This window comes from Tachypleus tridentatus, unplaced genomic scaffold (genome assembly GCF_004210375.1).
Source record: "Tachypleus tridentatus isolate NWPU-2018 unplaced genomic scaffold, ASM421037v1 Hic_cluster_2, whole genome shotgun sequence".
In the NCBI taxonomy this organism is placed as follows: Eukaryota; Metazoa; Arthropoda; class Merostomata; order Xiphosura; family Limulidae; genus Tachypleus; species Tachypleus tridentatus.
Genome location: NW_027467782.1, coordinates 18,532,501 through 18,554,139, shown reverse-complemented (window position 1 = coordinate 18,554,139; position 21,639 = coordinate 18,532,501). Strand labels below are relative to the sequence as shown.

Sequence of the window (21,639 nt, the reverse complement as noted above, 5' to 3'; positions counted from 1 at the left end):
TATGAAGTGTTAAGTGGTGGTTAGCCAAAAGAAATAAAACCTTAAAAGTAATGTCGGCTGTGTAACGGTATTGTGTATATTAAATCAGTTAACAAACACACGATCTAAGTTAATACTCGTGGAACAAGTTGGTCAACCTTAGCAAATGTTTGTAACCCATTTTTAACACAGATTTGAACAAAGTTAATATTTGGAGAAGCCAACTCAGAATTGAACAAGGCTAATACAGAATTCGAAGTTGAAACATTTGGACAACGCTAACAAAGTATTCAAAGGTTCAGGACATTTAGACAACACTATTAAACCTTTGAACAGTGTTATACGATGTTAAAAATATGTCGATCCATTCTGACTCTCCTTCTCATACGTATTCTCAGTGTTAACATCATATTGAATTAACCGTTTTAAAAGGCGTCGCTTAGAGTATGTTAAAACAAGATGAGCGTTTCTCTTACAATGAATGAAAAATATTACTTGATCCATATATGATGCACGTGTAGGGTTACACGTGAGTTACATTCTGAACTCAGTTCAGGTGTAAAAGATTTAATACGTGATGTTCTTCGGTAATACTGTTAGGTATTTTATATACGTACACATGTGTGTGAGTGTAGTAAGTGGCTGGTTGTATGCAACAAAGGAATATGACAAGTCGCGTGCCGTGTTTGAGCAGTAAACCAGTTGTGTCGTCACGTGAGAATAAAGTGAACATCTTAACGATACATGTATCTTGTGCAGCAAATTTATTTCTTCACTTTCTGGTCTGTAATCTGATTTGGGATATTTCCCATATTCACCTCTGTATTAATGAACAAGTAGTTTCACTTTCATAATATATTTTGTACTTTTACATCCTGTAGTAGGTGGATAGTATTTGTGTGTTTGGACACACAACTAACTATCAACAATAATCTATTAACTCGCATCTTGCCCGGCATGGCCATGTGGTTAAGGCCCTTGACTCGTAGTCTTAGGGTCGCGTGTTCGAATCCCCGTCAGGTCAAACATGCTCGCCCTTTCAGCCGTGGGCACGGTATAATATATTACGACCGATCCCACAATTCATTGTTAAGAATAGCTCAGGAGTTAGCGGCGGGTGGTGATAACTAGTTGCCTTCCCTCTGGTCTTACATTGCTGAGTCAGGAATGGCTAGAGCAGGTTGTCCTCATGTAGCTTTGCGCGAAATTCTAAAATAAACAAACCACCTCATCATCGGTGTTTATAACGAAACAGAAAATATGTAGTGAATGGTGGTTAGTTATGCAATTGAAACTTAATTATTCTGTGAGATCCACTCTTTATAATTTTACAAGATTCTGCGTTATGTATTACGCTGGGCCTGGCATGGCCAAGCGTGTTAAGACGTGCGACTCGTAATCTGAGGGTCGCGGGTTCGCATCCCCGTCGCGTCAAACATGTTCGCCCTTTAGCCGTGGGGCGTTATAATGTGACGGTCAATCCCACTGTTCGTTGGTAAACGAGTAGCCCAAGAGTTGGCGGTGGGTGGTGATGATGACTAGCTGCCTTCCCTCTAGTGTTACACTGCTAAATGAGGGGCGGCTAGCACAGATAGCTCTCGAGTAGCTTTGTGCGAAATTCAAAACACAAAACAAACAAACAATGTATTAAGCCCTCTAGTGACTCTGCAATAAGCTTGAGGGTTTCCAGATGGAGTGTTAGATACTATAAAAGATCATTCTCTTGCAAAACAAAATACACAAATCATAAATTAATTACACCCAAACACAGACGTTTTCTATTATACTTTATTTTAGCCGTGATGAAGCATTTTGCTTGAATGACATATATAAATGTGTAACGCGAATGTGTTATGTGTTGACTTTTTACACAACAAAGACATGTTAACAGCGTCGGACGTAAAAAAGGTTCCTTCCAGTGTCACAGTGCTATGTCTGCGGACCTATACTGCTAGAAACTGGGTTTCGATACTCGTGGAGGGAAGAGCATAGATAGCTCTTTGTTCACATTAACAAAACAAATATAAAAGATACATAAATTAGGGAACAAACTTGGGTGTGAGATAGCTACAGAATATAGTCCAAATAGTTGTAGGTATACACACAAAAACAAGACTTAATCTCTGTTCGTAAGCCTGACGCGTGAAAAAAAAATAACTATACATATATTATAACTATTATAAAACTGAAGTGTGTCACCAAGCACCGAGACCGGAAAGTAAACTTTCTTGAAGATACTTCAGGCCCTATAACGCTCACATAGCTGTAGGTACACCGTAAAGAAACGTAATAACGTGGTAGCTAAGTTATCGAGCACAGTTATGAATATACGAGAGAGAGAGAGAGAGAAAAAAAAGTATTAAACCCATTATCAGTTCAATCTCAACAAATGCGTAGAACATTTCCGCCAGAGAATTGCGTCATTTCCTTTTGACCCATCGTTATTTTTTATTTCATGATTTGTTAATGTAAAAAATGCGGCGACACTTTGTTTTGAAACCTTAATATTTACTATTTAAGTAGAAAAATTGCATATCGTTACTAACTTGTGATGATGTATGATGTATATTGAATAGTTTGTGTGTATGTAGTGGTGAAAAAAAGAAAAGTTGGAAGTTAGTCGCTTGGAAACTAGATTCTCTCCTGCGTCATAAGCCACTCTTCTTACTCAGTGTACGTGAAAATAGGTACGTATTGTTTTCACTGGAAAATGGTTTGGCTTCAGTTTCTCAGTACTGTTGGTGAATGCTGATAACCATTCTTCAACTGGATGGCACGTGATCATCGTAACACTTTGTATCCGGCGTGTTTCGTCGAGGTTGTTACTTTTAAACGAGCAAGGCTTAGATTAAAATGTAATGAGCTGAATGGAGTTCTAAGATCGTGATTAATTTTCTGTTGTGAAAACGCTTTTCGTTTCGTCAGAAACTCACTAAACTTATTGTTCTAATCTATTTCGGTATAAATTAGTTATAAAATACTGGGAACTGCAGTAGGGCTTCACTTCGTTCCAACAAGGTTTCATGACTGTTTTTATCTCTGTATTAGTTTTTAACAACTGTATCTTACCATTTCAAACCATTAAATTATTAACAACTAACTGGAGTAGCTGCCACCTGGCAGAAGTTATGTAAATTCGCGTTTAATGAAAGGTTGGTTTTCTTATGACATGAAAAGTTGTTTGCTCTTATATGTAATTTTTAAAAACGTACATGAAAACCGAAAAATGCAAAGTTGAAAATTTATGTGTAGCCATGAACCTGACAAGCCTTCATACCATCCATCAACAGGGGGCGAAGTAGTGATAAAAAAAAAAGGCGAAAATGCCCATAAAAAAAACAACCTGCAAAACGCAAATCTGAAAATTTGTGTGCATTTCCCCATGGGCCCAATGAACCTCCATACCAAATTTGGTGAAGATCCATCTACATCCTGTGAAGTAGTTACATGGATATACAACAAACGGTAGTATTATACTTATATAGATTGTATGAAAATCTGCACTTGTCTGTAATATTACTCTGTATAGATGCAGACTTTACACATACATATTTTACGCTGTTAACAACGCTGTTATTTCCACCGTACATTAGCAACAAATTTCGCATTGTTACATTATTGCTTATCTTTCCACCATCATGTGGTATTTTTAGGAAAACTAAAGCTAAGAGTTTTATTACTATTTTAGTCAACACTAAATTCGATTGTAAGCTTAGGATTAAAGTGACAACAATAGCCAAGAATTTTGTTTCTTTAAACAACCTAATTTTGTTGAACTTGTGTTGTTTTAATCTAGAAAAAACTATCTCTGATCCAGTGGGTGCCAGCGACTGATGTTAATTAGTTTTGGAACATACGCCTTTATTAACAGCGATCATAGGCCAAATGCTACCCGAAGACTACAGAAATCGTTCGGTTTTCTTCATTATATAACCGAAATAATGAGTAACCAAGACAACAGTAAATATAAGTCTAAAACCTCCAACAGTACTTAGCGAAGAAAAGAGAAGTGAAAGTACTCTTTGAATCTTAAACCTACAGTAATGGCTAACGGCTGAAAGAAAACGTAAAGTACCTGTGAAACCCCATTCCACCAAACGTGCTCGTCCTTCCAGCCGTGGGACGTTATATGTGATGGACGATCCTAATATTCGTTGGTTAAAGAGTAATCCAACAGTTAGTTGGCGGTGGGTGGTGATGAGATTTTGTTGTTGTTGTTTTATTTAATTTCGCGCAAAGCTATACGAGGGCTATCTTCGCAGCTGATGATATATTCGGTATTAATAAATGTTTTTAATGTTTTCTAGGGTATTAGAAGAGTAAATATCATAAAAGGTTCGTAAGTAAAACATTGCAAATAGACAGTAAGATGTCTTACAGTGTTGACTGTGTATACTGTTGTTGAAGTTACTGGATCTCTTGGAAAGGTGTTTCATTTAATATGTATCTCTTGTAGAACGGCCTTATTAACATAAGGTATCCCACTAAACAGCTTGTAATATAGTTTGTTTGGGGTTTATTGGAGTAATTGAAGAATATAATGTTCATTTAATAGCAAATCTGATAAATGTCAGACGTAATTTACCTTTCTGTTAGGCCTGACATGGGTTAAGGGTCAGGGGTTAGGGCGCTCGATTTGCAACCTGCGGATCGCAGGCTCGAATCACCATCACTGAATATGCTCATTCTCAGTCGTGAGGACGTTATAATGTATTGGTCAATCACATTATTCTTTTTTAAAGATAGTCTGAGAGTTGGCGGTGAGTGGGTGCTAAATTAGGGACGAATAGCGTAGTTGGACTTCGAGAAGCTTTGCGCTAAATTCAAGATAAACAAACAAACCTATTTATTGTGATCGCTGCAGGCTTTAGGCTATTGCAGCTGTTTTATAAAAATGGCTTTCCTTTTCACATTATGAGAGAATCAGTAATTGTACTTTAATTCATGAAAATCTGAAAATTTAAGAAAATCTGAAGAAAGAGACTTTGGTTTCGCACATTTCAGTTTCTTAAGCTGACTAACTGTTTTATGTCAGCAAAGAAACGTAGTATAAACAGCGTTCGTTATGGAAACGTATAAGTAAACCTCGATTAAAATTAGTTGTATAAGAAAGAACAATGTGATTTGTTGGAATATGGTCTAAATAAAAGGGCACATTTTCCTGTAATTGGATATAGTGCAAGCGTATGAGTTTAGGAAAATAGTCAAATTCGTTTTACTTAGACTTTTTTGTACAAGTTTTATTAAACTTAATAATAGTTTATATGTGTAAAGCGTTTACAGAAAGACGAAAAGTAAGCATTATCTCCATCAGTGAATATTGTAGCTTGAATTGTTATTCTGAAAATGTAATGTACTCAGTGTGATGATGTTTAAGTTAACGATTCCTGTAAAAAGTACTTAGTGTCAACAAGTATTTTTAGAATCAGTATTTACAAGATGTTTTCTAAGAGTAAATAAAACCAAAATTATGATTAACAAATAATTTTATTTCTTGCATTTAAAGTTCATATGTCATGCTGTGTTCTAGTCTACAGATGGTATAATTATTCTTGTAAATAGTGACAGGTGTATGTTTTATTGGCGTCACGACAGTACAGATTACAACGTTAGACGTCTATTATGAAACGGCCCGGCATGGCCAGGTGGTTAAGGCATTCGACTCTTAATCCGAGTGTCGCGGGTTCGAATCCCCGTCACACCAGACATGTTCGCCCTTTCAGCCGTGAGCGCGTTACATTGTGACGGTCAATTCCATTATTCGTTGGTAAAAGAGTAGCCCAAGAGTTGGCGGTGGGTGGTGATGACTAGTTGCCTTCCCTCTGGTTTTACACTGCTGAATTAGGGACGACTAGCACAGATAGCCCTCGAGTAACTTTGCGCGAAATTTAAAACAAGCAAACAAACAGGAAACAAAACTAGGAATTGTCCATATTTATCTTTGCAGTCTTTTTAATTTTTTATATACAACCCACGTTATCAGAAGAATTTATTAAAATTCTAAATGAACTTCATTTTCTAAGTAAATTTACGTTGTATGACGTAATTAGATCGAGTAGAATACTCATAGAATTGTATAGTTGTATGCATGAACTAATTAAAAGTTTTAACTTTAGAGAAAGTCGCCCATACGTCAGACAAAATTGGGGGTTTTATGTAATTAGCCTGCTCTGTTAATTATTTTCTGTCGCTTTAATTGGGCATCATACTAATTATGATATCTCTAGTGAATTAATTTGAGGTAGGTGATCAGGCGTTTTGAAGGGCTCTCAGGTGAATATATAATGACGTGTTTATTGTCGGATATTTTGTTAGTTATAACATTCTACTCAAGTCTGCGACAGCAGAGAACTGAATGGCTTTAGTATTATCTTGGGTCAAAATAAAAGTAACTAACATTGGAGCAAACTTAATTGTATGATGTTTTGAAGTACCGATTACAAGACCATGTTTTTGATTAATAACTAGGCATAAGATTGATAGTCGCCTTATAATTGCAGCTGTCTGCAGGTCTTTTAAACCCCTACTCTCACCTATCGCATTCTCGAATTTACAGATAGCATCCAGCTACGCATGCGCGCCAGATGTTCGCTCATGGCCAACGTTAATCTTGCAACTAATCCACCTGTAGGCTGTTCAGTTATACTATTGATTTTTGTGGACCTGAAAAAAAGGGCTTGTGACTCTCAATTTTTTCCCATGGTTTCTGATACTATGGATCGTATTATATTAGAGATCGCCCTATAATCGGTCCACTACAGTAGTTGTGGCTTCCAACATTTATGGTGTATATTTTGTTTTTATTACAGTTTACAGTTGTACTATATACAGTAAGATTTGCTTTGGTACGTAACAGTAAAATTTAGTTATGTTCACACGTTTTTTTCAACTGTAATACGTGTAGAGTACAAAAAAATGATGAGTTACAGTATAATTCCATAATTTAGCCTGTGTATTTTGTTACATAGTCGTTCTGGAGATGCAAACTGTATTCTGTCTTTTGCATTGTTATCTGTTCTATGTTTTTAAGATATAATTTTTTTTATGTATGTAACAAATCATTTTTAAGAATGTGGTCTTAATCATATTTGTGGTATTTCCAAGACAGTCTAATGCTGAATATTTTTCAAATTACTTATTAGGTTGGAACTGAATTAGAGATTGAAAGTAGCAAGTGTCCGATATATAAGAATCAAAAAACACAATGCACTTCCTGGTTTCCGTAAAACTCGCGTTTTCCTTCGAGATAGTGTAATTGGAAATAAAACGTACTTTTGAAAAATTCTCTTCATGTAGGTGTATAACATTTCATCTTTTAGACCGTGATATGTATGATAAAGTCACTATTAGAAGTAGCGGCATTGAAAGGAAAGATATTTGCCTCATTAGACTTTCGAGTTCACCGTTCGGCTATCACAGCAATCATTTGTGGTAACAATAGAGAGTCATAATGACTTACAGATCGCGTGCTTCGTTCAACTTTGTAAAACCCACATTCTAGTGTGTGGACGTGCGTGCTTATGGTGCATGGAAATTCTTGCGTCACTAACTTCTTTTATCGTGTCTTGTGTAATTTGCAGCAAGATATGCGTGATCGGAAATGAAGAAAGTGAAGCGGACACAATGTTAGTTAGTGCTTGAATCCTTATCGACCTGGTTCTTTCTGCAATCATACCAGATGGTTTAAGAGATTAATGGAAAATACCGTGATTAATAAGTGTTGTGTGACATGAATTCTCACTTTCTGGTAAAGTAGCTTAAAATCTGTTATTTGTAACCTATATTTTATAATGCTCAACCTTACTGGTAGTAGCAGCAAATGTCTGAATTGTGTGGTTATAGCTTCTGAACTACACCGTTTCGTGTTTCAATAATCTGGGACGTGATATATTTGTAGTTAATGTATGAAAACGTTTTTGTTTTTTTTTACTCCCAGTTTGATGTATAGCTCATGCATGGAAACGTTTAATTTTGGGTTACAATTCCCGGTTTGATGTATGGTTCATGTATGGAAACGTTTAATTTTGGTTTACAATTCCCGGTTTGATGTATGGTTCATGTATGGAAACATTTAATTTTGGTTTACAATTCCTGGTTTGATGTATGGTACATGTATGGAAATGTCTGATTTTGGTTTACAATTCCCGGTTTGATGTATGGTTCATGTATGGAAACATTTAATTTTGGTTTACAATTCCTGGTTTGATGTATGGTACATGTATGGAAATGTCTGATTTTGGTTTACAATTCCCGGTTTGATGTATGGTACATGTATAGAATCGTTTGATTTTTGGTTAACAATTCCCGGTTTGATGTATATGGTTCATGTATGGAAACGTTTAATTGTGGTTTACAATTCCCGGTTTGATGTATATGGTACATGTATGGAAACGTTTAATTTTGGTTAACAATTCCCGGTTTGATGTATATGATTCATGTATGGAAACATTTACATTTCCCAGTTTGGTTAGTATAGTAACTGAGTAGAAGATTCTGTATTGTTCTCTCCACCTCACAAATTAAACATCAGAGGTTAAAAAAGAGTCACGTTATAGTCGTGGAAATATAAAGTTACGATATTCAATAACGTGTTAGCTTTTGTTTATAGTAGTATTCGTGGGATGATATAAAATAGACACTAGTTCCACCTTCCTTTCATCTTCCTCTGGTGGGTCCACCATAGCATTATTCTGCCCGACTGATGTTCTGCTTAGCTGATACCTGTAATTTTTCACATGTTCATATAGAAATTAACATAAAGCAGCACTAGCTGGAAAACGAAAAGATCGTTTGACAAACAACAGCGTATATCACAGATACCGTTGTCATGGTGATACATTCTAGTACTAGGCGGTCATGATTACAGAATGTTTGTTAAAGAAGTGCCTTACCGCAAGTGGAGATTTAGATGTATTGTCACGTATGCGCCCGAGCGTATATGACCCATACTTGTATGAAACTTAACGACAACCATAATTTTACGAATAAATGGTCTTTTTTGTTTGCTTGATAAAATCATTTCCACAGTCAAGCAAACAAATAAAGATATTTAAAAAATAAATAAATCTCTTTTTCTTATCGTATCTACTGGTCGTCTCCTACATTTGTTTGAAGAGATTGAAAATGGTGAAAGTCATTTTTGTTCTGCAAAACCGTAGCACACATCACAGAACTCAGAATATCAATAAAGCTTTTCCCATAAAGTAAGTTTACGGATATACAACGCTGAAATCTGTGGTTCGATTCCTCGCTGTAGACACAGAAAATAGCCCTATTTGGCTTTGCTTTAAAACCAAACAAACCAAATATTTTGAAAAAGTAGTGAATGACATGATTCCAGAGAAATAAAATATTTGAACTTTACTGAAAAAGCCCAACACAATTTGTATTTTAGTTATTACTTAGGTGGTTTTTGGTTACAGCACTCGACCACCAATATACATGAGTCGCGGGAACAAAATCTGGCGCCAATCACGCTTACTCCTTCAGCCGTGTATATGTTACAATGTTACGGTCATTCCATTGTTCGTTGGCAAAGAGTACCTCAGGAGTTAGTAGTATGTGCTACCGGCTGTTTGCCTTCTATCTAGTCGGCATTTCAAATTTATAAATGGCTGCAGGTTTCCGTATCAGCTTCGTCATAAATAAAGTTAAGATAATTTATTCTATTCTCTTGTAAACAGCATTCGTTATTTAAATGTGTAGAATTCATCGATGTTTAAAGTGTGTCGTTAAAATTTGAAGCAACATCTCAATACGAATTAACATGAAATGTCTTCTTTGGTCGGATTTAACAACATAATCTCTCAATACGAATTAACATGAAATGTCTTCTTTGGTCGGATTTAACAACATAATCTCTCAATACGAATTAACATGAAATGTCTTTTTTGGTCGGATTTAACAACATATTCAATTTGATAAAGAAATTAGACTTTTAGAGAAAAATCTCCCTTTAAAACTACGATTGTAATATGGTTACGTTTCGAGCGAATGTTGTCACATAAATAAGATACTACCATAGTTTTTAATGGTGATTTTTCTCAAAATATCTAATTTCTTTATCCCATCACCTTCGCATTTGACAACTTATTTATCCAGTTTTATAAATAAGTAAACTATGTAATAAGGGTTAGTAATTTATGTAATACGAAGAACATCGTTAAACTTAAAAGATATGTAAAATATACAGTGAGTATAGATTGCTGTAATTCGACAGTTGAATACCCTCGTTATTAATGGTGTTTTCGGCTACAATTGAATAAGATCTTACGAGGTTGGTCACCTTAACGGATTTATGTTAAGCCTAAATATGTAAATCTTGTATATAGAGATAATTCGAGATGTTTTATGAGTCATCGATTTTTAAAGAAGTTTAAATGTTCGTAGCATGTAATATTGTGTAACTAATTTGGTTAAAGTGACAAACTTGAAGAGTGACCGTGTGCTAAGAAACACGAGAAGCTTGTTCTCGCTAGTGGTCACTATTCTTGGACTGTATTAATGACCCTTTGTTACAAAACATGCGCCGCACTTTGTGACCGTGTTTGCACTCTAAGCCTTGAAGTCAGATCTCACCATTCGGTCAGACAGAGGTGGTCCAATAATTAGCAGTGGGTGCTGTTGACCAGCTCAATGCCTTCCCTCTGTTCTCTAAGTTGAAAATTAAAGCCAGTTGCGCGAGGACATGCAACTTGTGGCGAAATTCTGAAACAAACAAGGGACTCTCCCTAGCTGTAATTAAAAATTTTGGGCGGTATTTGACAAAAACAAAGTACAAAGTTTGTCATAATTATCTTTAGTCCTACAAAGCTTGTATCTCTTCCAACAGCCTGATAGTAGTGATGGTATTAAAGTAAGTGAACTGGTTCTCTGAAGTCTTGAAGTCGCTGAGACTGACAAGTTGATAAGAAATTTCTAATACCTGCCTCTCGTACAACGTGGATTCAGGTTTTACATGGATACTTCACTGAGCCCACTGGTCTGTGGACTTGTACTGCTGAAAACCAGGTGTCAATACCCGTGGTAGTCAGAGTACAGGTACAGGTAGCTTTTATGTAGCTTTGTGCGTAACAACAACAAAAATAATACTTTCCTGGATGTGAACGCAGTGACACCTATTGATTAAACTCTTGTATTTCTGACAGCAAGAACGATGTGTGTACTCGGGAACGTTTCTTTCTCTCTCTCTCTTTTGTTTTTTACTTCGCATATGCTCATAATGTATGCGTGTAAGCCATATTTTGCTTACGTATAACTAACTGCATGTGTCTCACATGTACAATCTAGATATCTAGTTTCAATGAAATACGTGATTGTGTGTGTGTAAATATAAGTGTGTGCATACATGTGTATATTACAGTGTTTCACTTGAATATTACTCTGTATTTTATAATTTATGTATGAATAAAAGACACTCATATTCCGTGTTTTAATAACGAACACACGCTGCAGAATAAATAATATATATAGCCGTTCCCTGGAATAACAACGATTAGATATTGATTTTCACTAAGATTCATTGTATATTTTGTTAGAAGACAAGATCAGCCCATTTCTCCATGGGTTTGTGGATGATTTCTCGGTTTATATAACTATAATTGGTCACCGTTAGAAAGACCCAGACGGAGGCACTTATGTTGTACATCTTACCCGGGAATGTAGAAATTGTCGTCAGCTCACGTGAACGTGTTTGTTTGAATAATAATGTATGTGGAAACGACCGTCGTATCAAAAGTTGAGTTTTATAAACTAGTTTTTATTTGTTTGTTTCTATCTCTCTCTTTTTATTCCACAATTTTCCACTAGACAAATGATTTTCAATGCTATATTTGTTTTAATATTTGAGAAAACATATGCAATAGTTTTTAGTCCTTACAGTTTTAAAAACAAAACAGAAAAAAAAATATTGTGACGTATATTCTGCCATTATAATTTGGTTTCATAATTATTTTTTTTTTAAATCCATGATTTTCTGCTAGACGAAGGAGTGTTTTGAAATATTTATTTTGTATTCATCTCTCCAGGTGGGTACTTGCAATGATCGTTTGCCCTTGCAAATAGGGTCCAGCATAGCCAGATGTTTAAGACACTCGACTCGTAATCCAAGGATCACGGGTTTGAATCCTCGTCACACCAAACATGCTTGCCCTTTCAGCTGTGGGAAATTTATAATGTAACGGTCAATCCCACTGTTCGTTGGCGGTGATAACTAGCTTTCTTTCCTCCAGTTTTACACTGCCAAATTAGGGACAACTAGTGCAGATAGCCCTCGTGCAGCTTTGTGCGAAATTCAAACCAAACCTTGCAGATAGAAAGATTAAAATGTATTTTTACCATTACGGTCTTGTATGTTTGTTTGTTTTTTAATTTGGTATCTTACACAGCACAGAGGATTTGTTAAAAGTTGTATTCTTTATTAAAATCCTGGGACAATACTTTTAGCGATTATCTGCTCAAATATACTTAGAATAATTAAAAGTTTATTAAGGCGTGTGTTTTTTCCATTACTGTCTTGTTTAACAGAGAGTTTAAGATGTATCATATTTGAGTCATTTATATTTTGATTTTTAAAAACCTGCCAATGCTACTGCATTGTCTTCGGTTAACTTAGATTTTGTGCAACGTCCTTAAGTGCTATATGATGTAATTATAAAATTTTGGTGTAATTAAAAGGTTGCACTAGTGAATAAATGCGCAAGACATTTTAGTGGTTGAATGAAGTGTAACCGCAAGCGTAGGTGCTTTGTTTACAGGATTTGGCGTAATTTGATTTTTTGTCAATGAGTATAGGTGTTTACGTATGGAATTATAAGCACATAGTGCTGAAGCTGCGTATTTAAAAGATGTGAGTAAATGCTTACAATGTGTGTGTAACGTTAAGCACACAGTGTGTGAAGTTGATTCATAAGACCCTATACAAGTTGATGTTTGTAACAGTATGGATGTTATTGTTTTTGTTGTGGAAATATAAGCCCAGTGTCTGAAAGATGCTTGATTCACAAGGCCGTGTGTAAAGTAACTTTGTGTTCACAGCGATGTAGGTGTGTGTGTTTTTCTTATAACAAAGCCACATCGGACTGTCTTCTGTGTCCATTGAGGGCAATCGAACCCCTTATTTCACCATTGTAAATCCACAGGCTTACCGTTATCCCAGCAGAGGACGTGTTTTTTTTTTTTTTTTTGTTAGTAAACACGGAGTCTCACGGTGCTTGATTCACTTGTATTTACAACGATATAGGTGTTTTGTGTGTGTGACTTTAAAACACACGAAGACGCTTCGTTTACAAAATTGTGTGTACATGTTTCGCAGCTCCATAACCACTAAATCACTTTACGTGTTAATGCACGTTGTTTAAAAGTAGTGAAATAATCAGCCGGTCGTATCGAACCGGTATAGCAAACACCTGTAGAAATCTATACGAACATCAACTCCTCGTTCTTGGTCTGCACTACTATAATCACCCTCTATATTTTTTTTTTATAATTGTTCACTGACGAATGAAATAATATGGACCACACTCTCCGAGAACCTAACCGTTTTCTACATGCAGGTCACCCTCGTAGAGATGTATATGGAATATGCTATTTTACGGTGCAATTGAACATGTCTTGTGTCACGTGTCAGTTTGTATAACTGAACTACGTATCAAATATTTATAGATTTTTTTTTTCTCTTTCTCACTATCTTGGGAGAATAACCATGGTATCAGGTTCAATGTGTTGGATGAAACGTATACAGTGTTATCTTTCTAAACCTAATAACCGCGACACAAAACGAAGATAGCAATCAGTCTCGAGAACTGATCATGTTGTAAAACTGAGATGTTCATTGTCTTTCTTGGTGATTCCCTAGGAGTGAGATTAGCTTGATTTTTTTTTTTTTTGTATCACTTATCGTCAGGTGCGGAGTGTACCATTGGTGCCAAATGTGCTTTTGTAATTCATTTTATTTTTTGCCATTTTCTTATCGTTATGCCCTTCAGTGGCTCAGCGGTATGTCTGTGGACTTACAACGCTAAAAACCGGGTTTTGATACCCGTAGTAGGCAGAGCACAGATAGCCCATTGAGTAGCTTTGTGCTTAATTCAAAAACAACTTGTCGTTATATTCTGATTTCTAAGAATCACTCGTATGTTGTTTGGATGTAAATAAATCTTGGTGGTCAAATATCAAATTCATTTCATACAGTCACTGTAAATCTTGGTGGTCAAATATCAAACACGTGTCATACAATCACTGTAAATCTTGGTGGTCAAATATCAAACTCGTGTCATACAGTCACTGTAAATCTTGGTGGTCAAATATCAAACTCGTGTCATACAGTCACTGTAAATCTTGGTGGTCAAATATCAAACTCGTGTCATACAGTCACAGTGAATCTTGATGGTTAGATAATAAAATCGTGTCATACAGTCACAGTGAATCTTGATGGTTAGATAATAAAATCGTGTCATACAGTCAGTGAATCTTGATGGCTAGATATTAAAATCGTGTCATACAGTCACAGTGAATCTTGATGGTCAGATATCAAAATCATGTCGTCACATCGACGCAATAACACATCGTGATGAAACAGAAGAATAATGTCAGCATTGTTGAATATTTTGCTTTTAATATGTGCGTATAGATATTTCTTTAACACGATTTTTACATTTACATTTTAGTATCTCATCATCTGTCATATTGCCAATTTTCTGTCATATACGAGCTTAAGAATTTTTTATTTAACATAAAAAGGGAAATTGGGATGGTTTATTTTGTTTTATCCGCTCGTGAGTTTCGTGTTTGTCTGTTGTCCACTTCTAAGTAGCGTTTTGTTATTAAGAAACCAAAGTGTGGGTTTACGTTTGTTTTTCTGTTTTTCTTGCAGTTACTCTAATGTGATCCATATTGTCGTATAAAGTAGTAGAAAGTTCCGAGTGTATAAACTCGAAAAGCGTACAGTTCAGTAATGACGTTTTTGTACTAGTGAGTAGTTTTTTTATTAAAATTATTCATATATCTTTATAACTGCTGTATGAAAATAGAGAGGATGGTCAAGGAGTTTTGATGTTAGGATTTGCCGCTGAGAAGTCGTACTTTTAGTTGAATAATTAAAATACGAAGAAGTAAATCGTGTAGCACTAGGCTCGTGTTTAGGTCTTGATTTAGCAAATTGTTTCATGTGTCATTATGTTTCTTTGGTTTATTTAGTGTAAAGTTACACAAGGACTATCTGCGCAAGCAGTCTCTGATTTAGCAGTGGTAGACTAGAGGGAAGGCAGCTAATCAACGCTACCCACCGCCAACTCTTGAGCTACTCTTTTGCTAAAGAATAGTGGGACTAACCGTAAAATTATAATGCCTCCACAGCTGAAAGGGTGAGCATGTTTAGTTACAGAGATTCGAGCTCTCGGACTGTAGATTGAGAATCGAGCGCCTTAACAACCAACCTTTCCAGACCGTGTTATTATGGGGGAGATTTTTTTTTTGCAAGATTTTAAAACTTCTATAATATTGAAGAAGGTATTAGGTAAATATATAACACTGTATTAAGTAAGCTATATAAATGATAAATCTATTATTGCGAAACACTAAATTTATATAGATACTTGTGTGGAAAGGCCCGGCATGGTCAAGTGGTTAGTACACTCCGACTCGTAATCTGAGGTTCGCGAGCTCGAATCCCCGTCACACCAAAGATGCTTGTCCTTTCAGCTGTAGAAGCATTATTATATTACGATCAATCCCGTTATTCATTAGTAAAAGAGTAGCCTAATTGTTGGCAATGAGTGGTGTTGACTAGCTGCCTTTCCTGTAGTTTTACACTGCTAAATTTGGGACGGCTTGCGCAAATAGCTTTCGTGTAGCTTTGCGCGAAATAAATAACAAACAAACAAACTTGTACGGACAGTTTCACGTGTACTCTTCAGTCCAACGTAGAAGAGAAAGTATTTTTAATGTAATTTCTTTATGTATGAGCGTAAACCATGGTATAGGATGCCACCATGGATAAAATTTTATGTAACGCATTTTCTCTACAGTCTTTAAAAAAAAAAGGGCGGGTGAATTCAGTTCCACATCTCTTTGAGCACGCAATTCTGCAATAACTCTCCTTCCCCCCCCTCTTTTATCTATGATACTGGTTAGACCCGCCCTTTAAGTCTGTTTTTGTTTTGGAGGGGGTACTCTCTCCGGAAATAACAGCAGTGTAGTGTTTTCGAATAGTAACTGTACGTATCAGTTATGCATGCGTTGTACAATTCACGTGCACATTTGTAATCTCGACACAAGCCGAATTACTTCTATACCCTCAAATCGTTGAAATTACGACTTTTCGGTTTTGTTTTGTTTTTTATGCTCTCAACCGACTTGTGGTTAACGATAACATCAATGGCAAGGGCACATTTATTTATGAATTTGCATAGTCGAGTTTATTCATCGATAAGGGCTGCTCTCGACAGTTTAATTCGGCTAAGGAAACCGCTCCTTGATCAACATCTGTACCACGAAACCTATGGAATGTACGTAGTATTGCGAATTCATCTTATGAACGAATGTAACTATAAAAACATCAGTACACTCTTATGGTGTTTTCATGTATACAACAGCACTATATATCAGGTCATCCCTTGAGGAATGTCCGATTTTAGGTTCAGAAAAAGAGAAAGGATTTCAAACGCTTTTAATGTTATATAATCAGTAATGTATGTTCCATTATTGTTAATTACTTCCTGCCAACGATTCAGAAGCTTCTGAATGCCACTTCTATAACATTTTTGTGGTTTGGAGGAAGAGAATTAGAGAGGATAGTTTTGACATCTTAATGTATTCCAAGCTCTTTTCCATCAAGATACTTCTGCAGACTTCAGAATACATGATAATCGGATGGGGATAGGGTCTGGAGAATAAAGAGGATGTGGAAGTTTTTTTCCAGTTTAACTCTTCAATTTTGCAGATGTAATCATTGCTATATGGTGCCGTGCATTATGCTGGTGTAATACAACACCTTTATAATTGTAAAAGCAAGCCTCTTTACTTTCAGTGCAACATTCAAGTGCTCTAACTGCTGACAGTAGAAGTCTGATGTAATCATTATATTGAGTGGCAGCAACTCAAAGTGGATCACACCAACAATATCCTCCAAACGCTTAACAAGACTTTCCTAGGGTGGAGGTCCTTCGCTTAACATTTTTATAAAATATCCATTTTTCATCTCCAGTCACTAACTTGTCCAAAAAAGGTGTTACGTTCACAAGATGCAGAGAAGTTCAGATGTCCGCTCTTGCTCTAAGGTTGGCTTGTGTCTAATCATGGGGGACCCATTTTCCAAGTTTTCACACATTTCAAAGCTGTTGCAGATGATGGTGAACTGTTGAATTAAGCTTCCGTGCTAGTTCTTCAACTGTTACAGCACAATCTTCATCAAGTGCAGCTAGCAGCAAGTCATTATTAAACTCAACAGAATGACCTGAACTTCTGAAACCACTTTTGACATTTTCTTTCATTGAGAGACTCCGCATCATAAACACCTTGAATGTTTCGTGTAGTTTCTACTGCACTGTTGTCTTTTTTAAACTCGTAAAGCATTATATGCCTAATGTGCTCCTCAGACACATGCATCTTCATAAGTATTTATTTGATTAATGATTTGAATAGGTGGATTGGGTTAGCTTCTTTTATTTGTCTGAACGTTTTTATACGTGCCCTGCTATTATGTAGCATTATTTAGTCATGAAAGTCTTTTAGAAAGAGAGAAACGAATGCACTTTCTGTATTAAATTTTCGGACTTCTGGGATGACCTGATATTCCAGATATCATGTGTGAGAGAATTAGAGATAGAGACAAAACTGGGACTAATTATACTCTGACATTCTCACAAATGCAAGCCATTAGACATCTCATCTTTATACTGTTTTATTACATATTATTTCAGTTACAGTGTTTACCTTTGTAAAATTTATACATTTAGTACAAGCAAGTCGGTCACGATGGTAGTGCCGTGTCAGTTTGCTGTATTTTACAATTTCATTACATTTATTTTTTAACCTTGTCCGAGATAAATGTACTGCTTCGTTGTGTAACACCAGTCCTTGTGTGTGTAAGGAAACCCTGACACTTTTCTAATTGTTAAGTGACACTAACAAAGACTTCAGAGTTACTTTGTTTTAACGCGTGTGTGTTTATCTCAAAAGAATATCGCGCGTAAAGTTGTCGGTAATATGTTCAGTAGATGTAGCTGCATTACAGACGTTGTGTGAACCTCTTTCAGTAATGTTGAACATTTTTTGTGTCGCGTGTTACCGCTATGCTAGGACGTGCTTTGTTTCGATTTTTATTTTTAAATTTAGTGAAAGCAGAAGAGAAAGTTTTACGAGATTCTGTACACACTGTTATAAACACGGTTTAACGATTGACTGTTTGTGATGCACACATTGTGTTCTTTGTGTGTACAGAAACACGTAATCCTTTATTTCTCTTTATAATAAATCACGTTTATAGCTTCTGTGGTTTATAGTGCATTAACTGTATACAGCAAACCAGTAACAATATTCTGTCTCTTCACGTGTTGCTATGGCTACCTTTAATAATATTAAGCGGATTCTCGAAATTTCAATTTGCAACAACACTGGAAATCACTAATGTTTAAATACACACATCCTACATTGTTGATTCGTGCACTCGAGAATTTCCTACAGATTTAGAGAATAGGCGGGAATTTCGCGATACACACTTAACAGTATAAGTTACACGCATTTCTAAATATATATTTAACTCAAAAAACATCGATATTAAAATAAGTATATAATACTAAATCCAGTTACAAGCTCAAAAACTGAAGGTGGTTGCTGTTGAGTTAGTTGCCTTCCTTTTGGTCTATTAGTTAAAAACTAAGGAAGGCTAGTACAAATAGTTCATGTGTAGATTTGCTGACGTGTTAATCCAGAACTTTTATTGGGTTATATGTAATGCATTAATCCATTAATTCAAAAAAAAAGTACTGAGGTTTTTTGAAGCAAATTAATCCATCATTTATAGCTAGTTACGTATTGCACAATAAATGTGTTTACATAGTTCTCCGATACACATTAGTCTAATTTAATTTTATATAACACATTAACCCAGCCGTTTTACTATGTTCTTTTTTAACACATTAATTCTGCAATTTTAGTAAATTGCTAGACTGACATTAGAAATGTACTACATTATTAGACCCACAGTAGAAAATTACTACTGTATATTGTTTGGCTAACAGTAAAATGTTACTGTCTTGCTGACATTCGAAAAATTGCCGTTTTGCTAGGCCGACACTATAAAACTTCTATATTGTTAGACTAACAGTATAAAGTTACTGTGTTGCTAGACTTACATTAGAACAGGGGTCACCAAACTTTTTTTCACAGAGGGCCAGATTACTTGGGGATGAGAAGCGCGGGCCGCATGATCATTATGTTCAACACTCATAAGTTAGAACGAAAGCTCTCTGTAAAAGACTTAACACTAAGTTTAGGATGCCACATTAGCCATGTGGGAGTAGCATGCAATACACACATATAATAAAAAAACAAACAGAAATACAACCAACATTTTTATTCACTAAAAGGTTATCAAAGAAGGTGACATTAGCAAAACAATTGTCACATCGCACATAGTGAGTAAATATCTGAATTTCACTAAGCCGCAAAAAAGTTAGTGAGATTTATGAAATTGGCGTTTGGCTTTCAAAATATCTTCAATTTTCGGTTCTGAATTGCTATATCTAATCATTAGAATTGCTTTCAAATGTTCATCAGTGAACCTTGATCGAAGTACCGACTTCACATACTTCATTTTTGAAAATGCTTGTTCACAGATATAAGTTATTCCGCACATTGATGTCATACCAGATTCGAACTGCTTCAGCTTTGGAAAATCATCTTCAGGTATGCAGTTGTAAAATACAATAAGTTGTCTCTCTCTGAGCTTTGCTTTCAACAAGTCATTTCCTTGCAAATCGATGACCTCCAGCTGAAGTTCCACTGGCACGTCATCAATGACACAATCAAAAGGATTTTGAAAAAAGGAGAATGTCACTTTCGATTCTGTCGAGGTCCGAAAATCTCTCTAAAAATGCTTATTTAAATCACCAATAATCTTTTTCTGAAACTTCAGGTTGACATCTTCTGTGATTCCAGCATGAAACTCATTGAAACACTACAAATGAGAGAGGTTTTCTCCTTCCAAATGTGCTTCAAACAATGACAGCTTTCTACGAAATCTTTTAACGATTCTATAGAAATCAGAGACAAGGTTATTCTTCCCCTGAAGTTTCATGTTCAATTCATTCATGTGGGATGTGATGTCAACCAAAAATGACAACCAGGTTGGATCCGACATAAGTGGATTGGCTCTAATTTCTCGATAAGAAATATATCTATTTCTCTTTCCAGCTTATAAAAACGAGACAAGACTTTACCGCAGCTGAGCCACCTTACCGCCGTGTGACAAGGCATGTCACAGAAATCCGAATCAATTTCTTCAAGAAACGCCTTGAACTGGCGATAATTAAGTGCCGACCCCGAATGAAGTTCACTGCAGAAATGACTGGTTTCAGTACGCAAGAAATATCTAAGTCTTTTCCACAGAGTGCTTGCTCGTGTATGATGCAGTGTATGAACAGAGCGCTTCAGATTTGAAGATCTTCCAACTGTTTCCTGATCAGACCCGTCTTTACTCCAGCCATGTTTCTTCCTCCATCAACTGTAACACCTCTAAGCTAATTCCACTGAAGGCTATAGTCTTGCAAAGTTTTATGCACTTCCATGAAAATGTCTTCTCCACTTGTTCTTCCCTGAATGCTGCAAACTGATGCCAACTCTTCCGTGATCTCAAAGTCCAAATTAACTCCACGAAAGAACACGAGAATTTGTGACGTACTCGAGAGATCAGTAGACTCATCCAGTACCAGAGAATGTCATAGGAAGTTTCTAGCTTTTTGGCGTATCTGTAATGGGATATTATCTCCAAGTTCTTCTGCTCTCCGTACAACTGAAGTTGCTGAAAGGTTGATACTTTCAAAGAAATTGGCTTTTTTCAGGACACAGCTCATTTGCTGCTTCCATCACACGCTCTTTGATGAAGTTGCCGTCAATAAAAGGTTTTCCTCGCTCTGCCATCCTATGCACTATTTTGTAACTTGTACGAGTGACAGATTCATTTTCAGCAAACTTTCTCGTGAAGAGATTCTTTTGAGATTCAAAAAACACGTATCATGGATTCAAATTTCTCCTGAAAATTTCGAATATGTTGATAGATGTTTTGTTTCATAGTGACGCCAAATATTGTACTCTTTCAAAATGGCAACACTTTCTGTGCATATCACACAAGTAGCTTTCTGTTTTCTTGTTTCCACAAAGAAGTGCTTTTCTCCCCATTCTTCATTGAAAGCATGACACTCAGAGTCAACTTTTCTTCTTTTAAAAGCAGCCATAACGATGGGTGAAAAAAAAAAAAGGATTTGAAGATGAAAAACACAGAACGCTGTGAGAAAAGTATTGTACTGCTCCAAGAACGCACAAACAAAATATATTGAAACGTACGTTTGCCACGACACTTACTTAAGAACGAGTTACGAAAAGCGCATAACCCAACTACTAAGAGATATGAGCTTACTGAAGCAGTAACCCCTAGGCCGCTGA

General features: G+C 36.0%; 2 protein-coding genes across 7 annotated transcripts in view; one reads left to right on the top strand and one right to left on the bottom strand.

Moving 5' to 3' along the window:
- Positions 1-21,639, bottom strand: part of LOC143242211 (uncharacterized) — a 558,288-nt gene that overhangs the window by 135,912 nt on the left and 400,737 nt on the right. The gene's annotated exons all lie outside the window — the stretch shown is intronic.
- Positions 1-21,639, top strand: part of LOC143242159 (uncharacterized) — a 57,064-nt gene that overhangs the window by 5,011 nt on the left and 30,414 nt on the right. For 4 of the 6 annotated variants that reach the window (XR_013022486.1, XR_013022487.1, XR_013022488.1 and 1 more), the window contains exon 1: positions 2,768-3,444. The exons of 1 other annotated variant lie outside the window; for it this stretch is intronic. Coding sequence is in view for 1 of the 5 variants with exons in the window: in XM_076485472.1 (XP_076341587.1) it covers positions 3,427-3,444 (18 nt within the window). In the remaining 4 variants the exon portion in view is untranslated. Of the gene's footprint in view, positions 1-2,767; positions 3,445-21,639 lie in introns of those variants that run through there. One more of the 6 variants, XM_076485473.1, reaches the window with a different exon arrangement.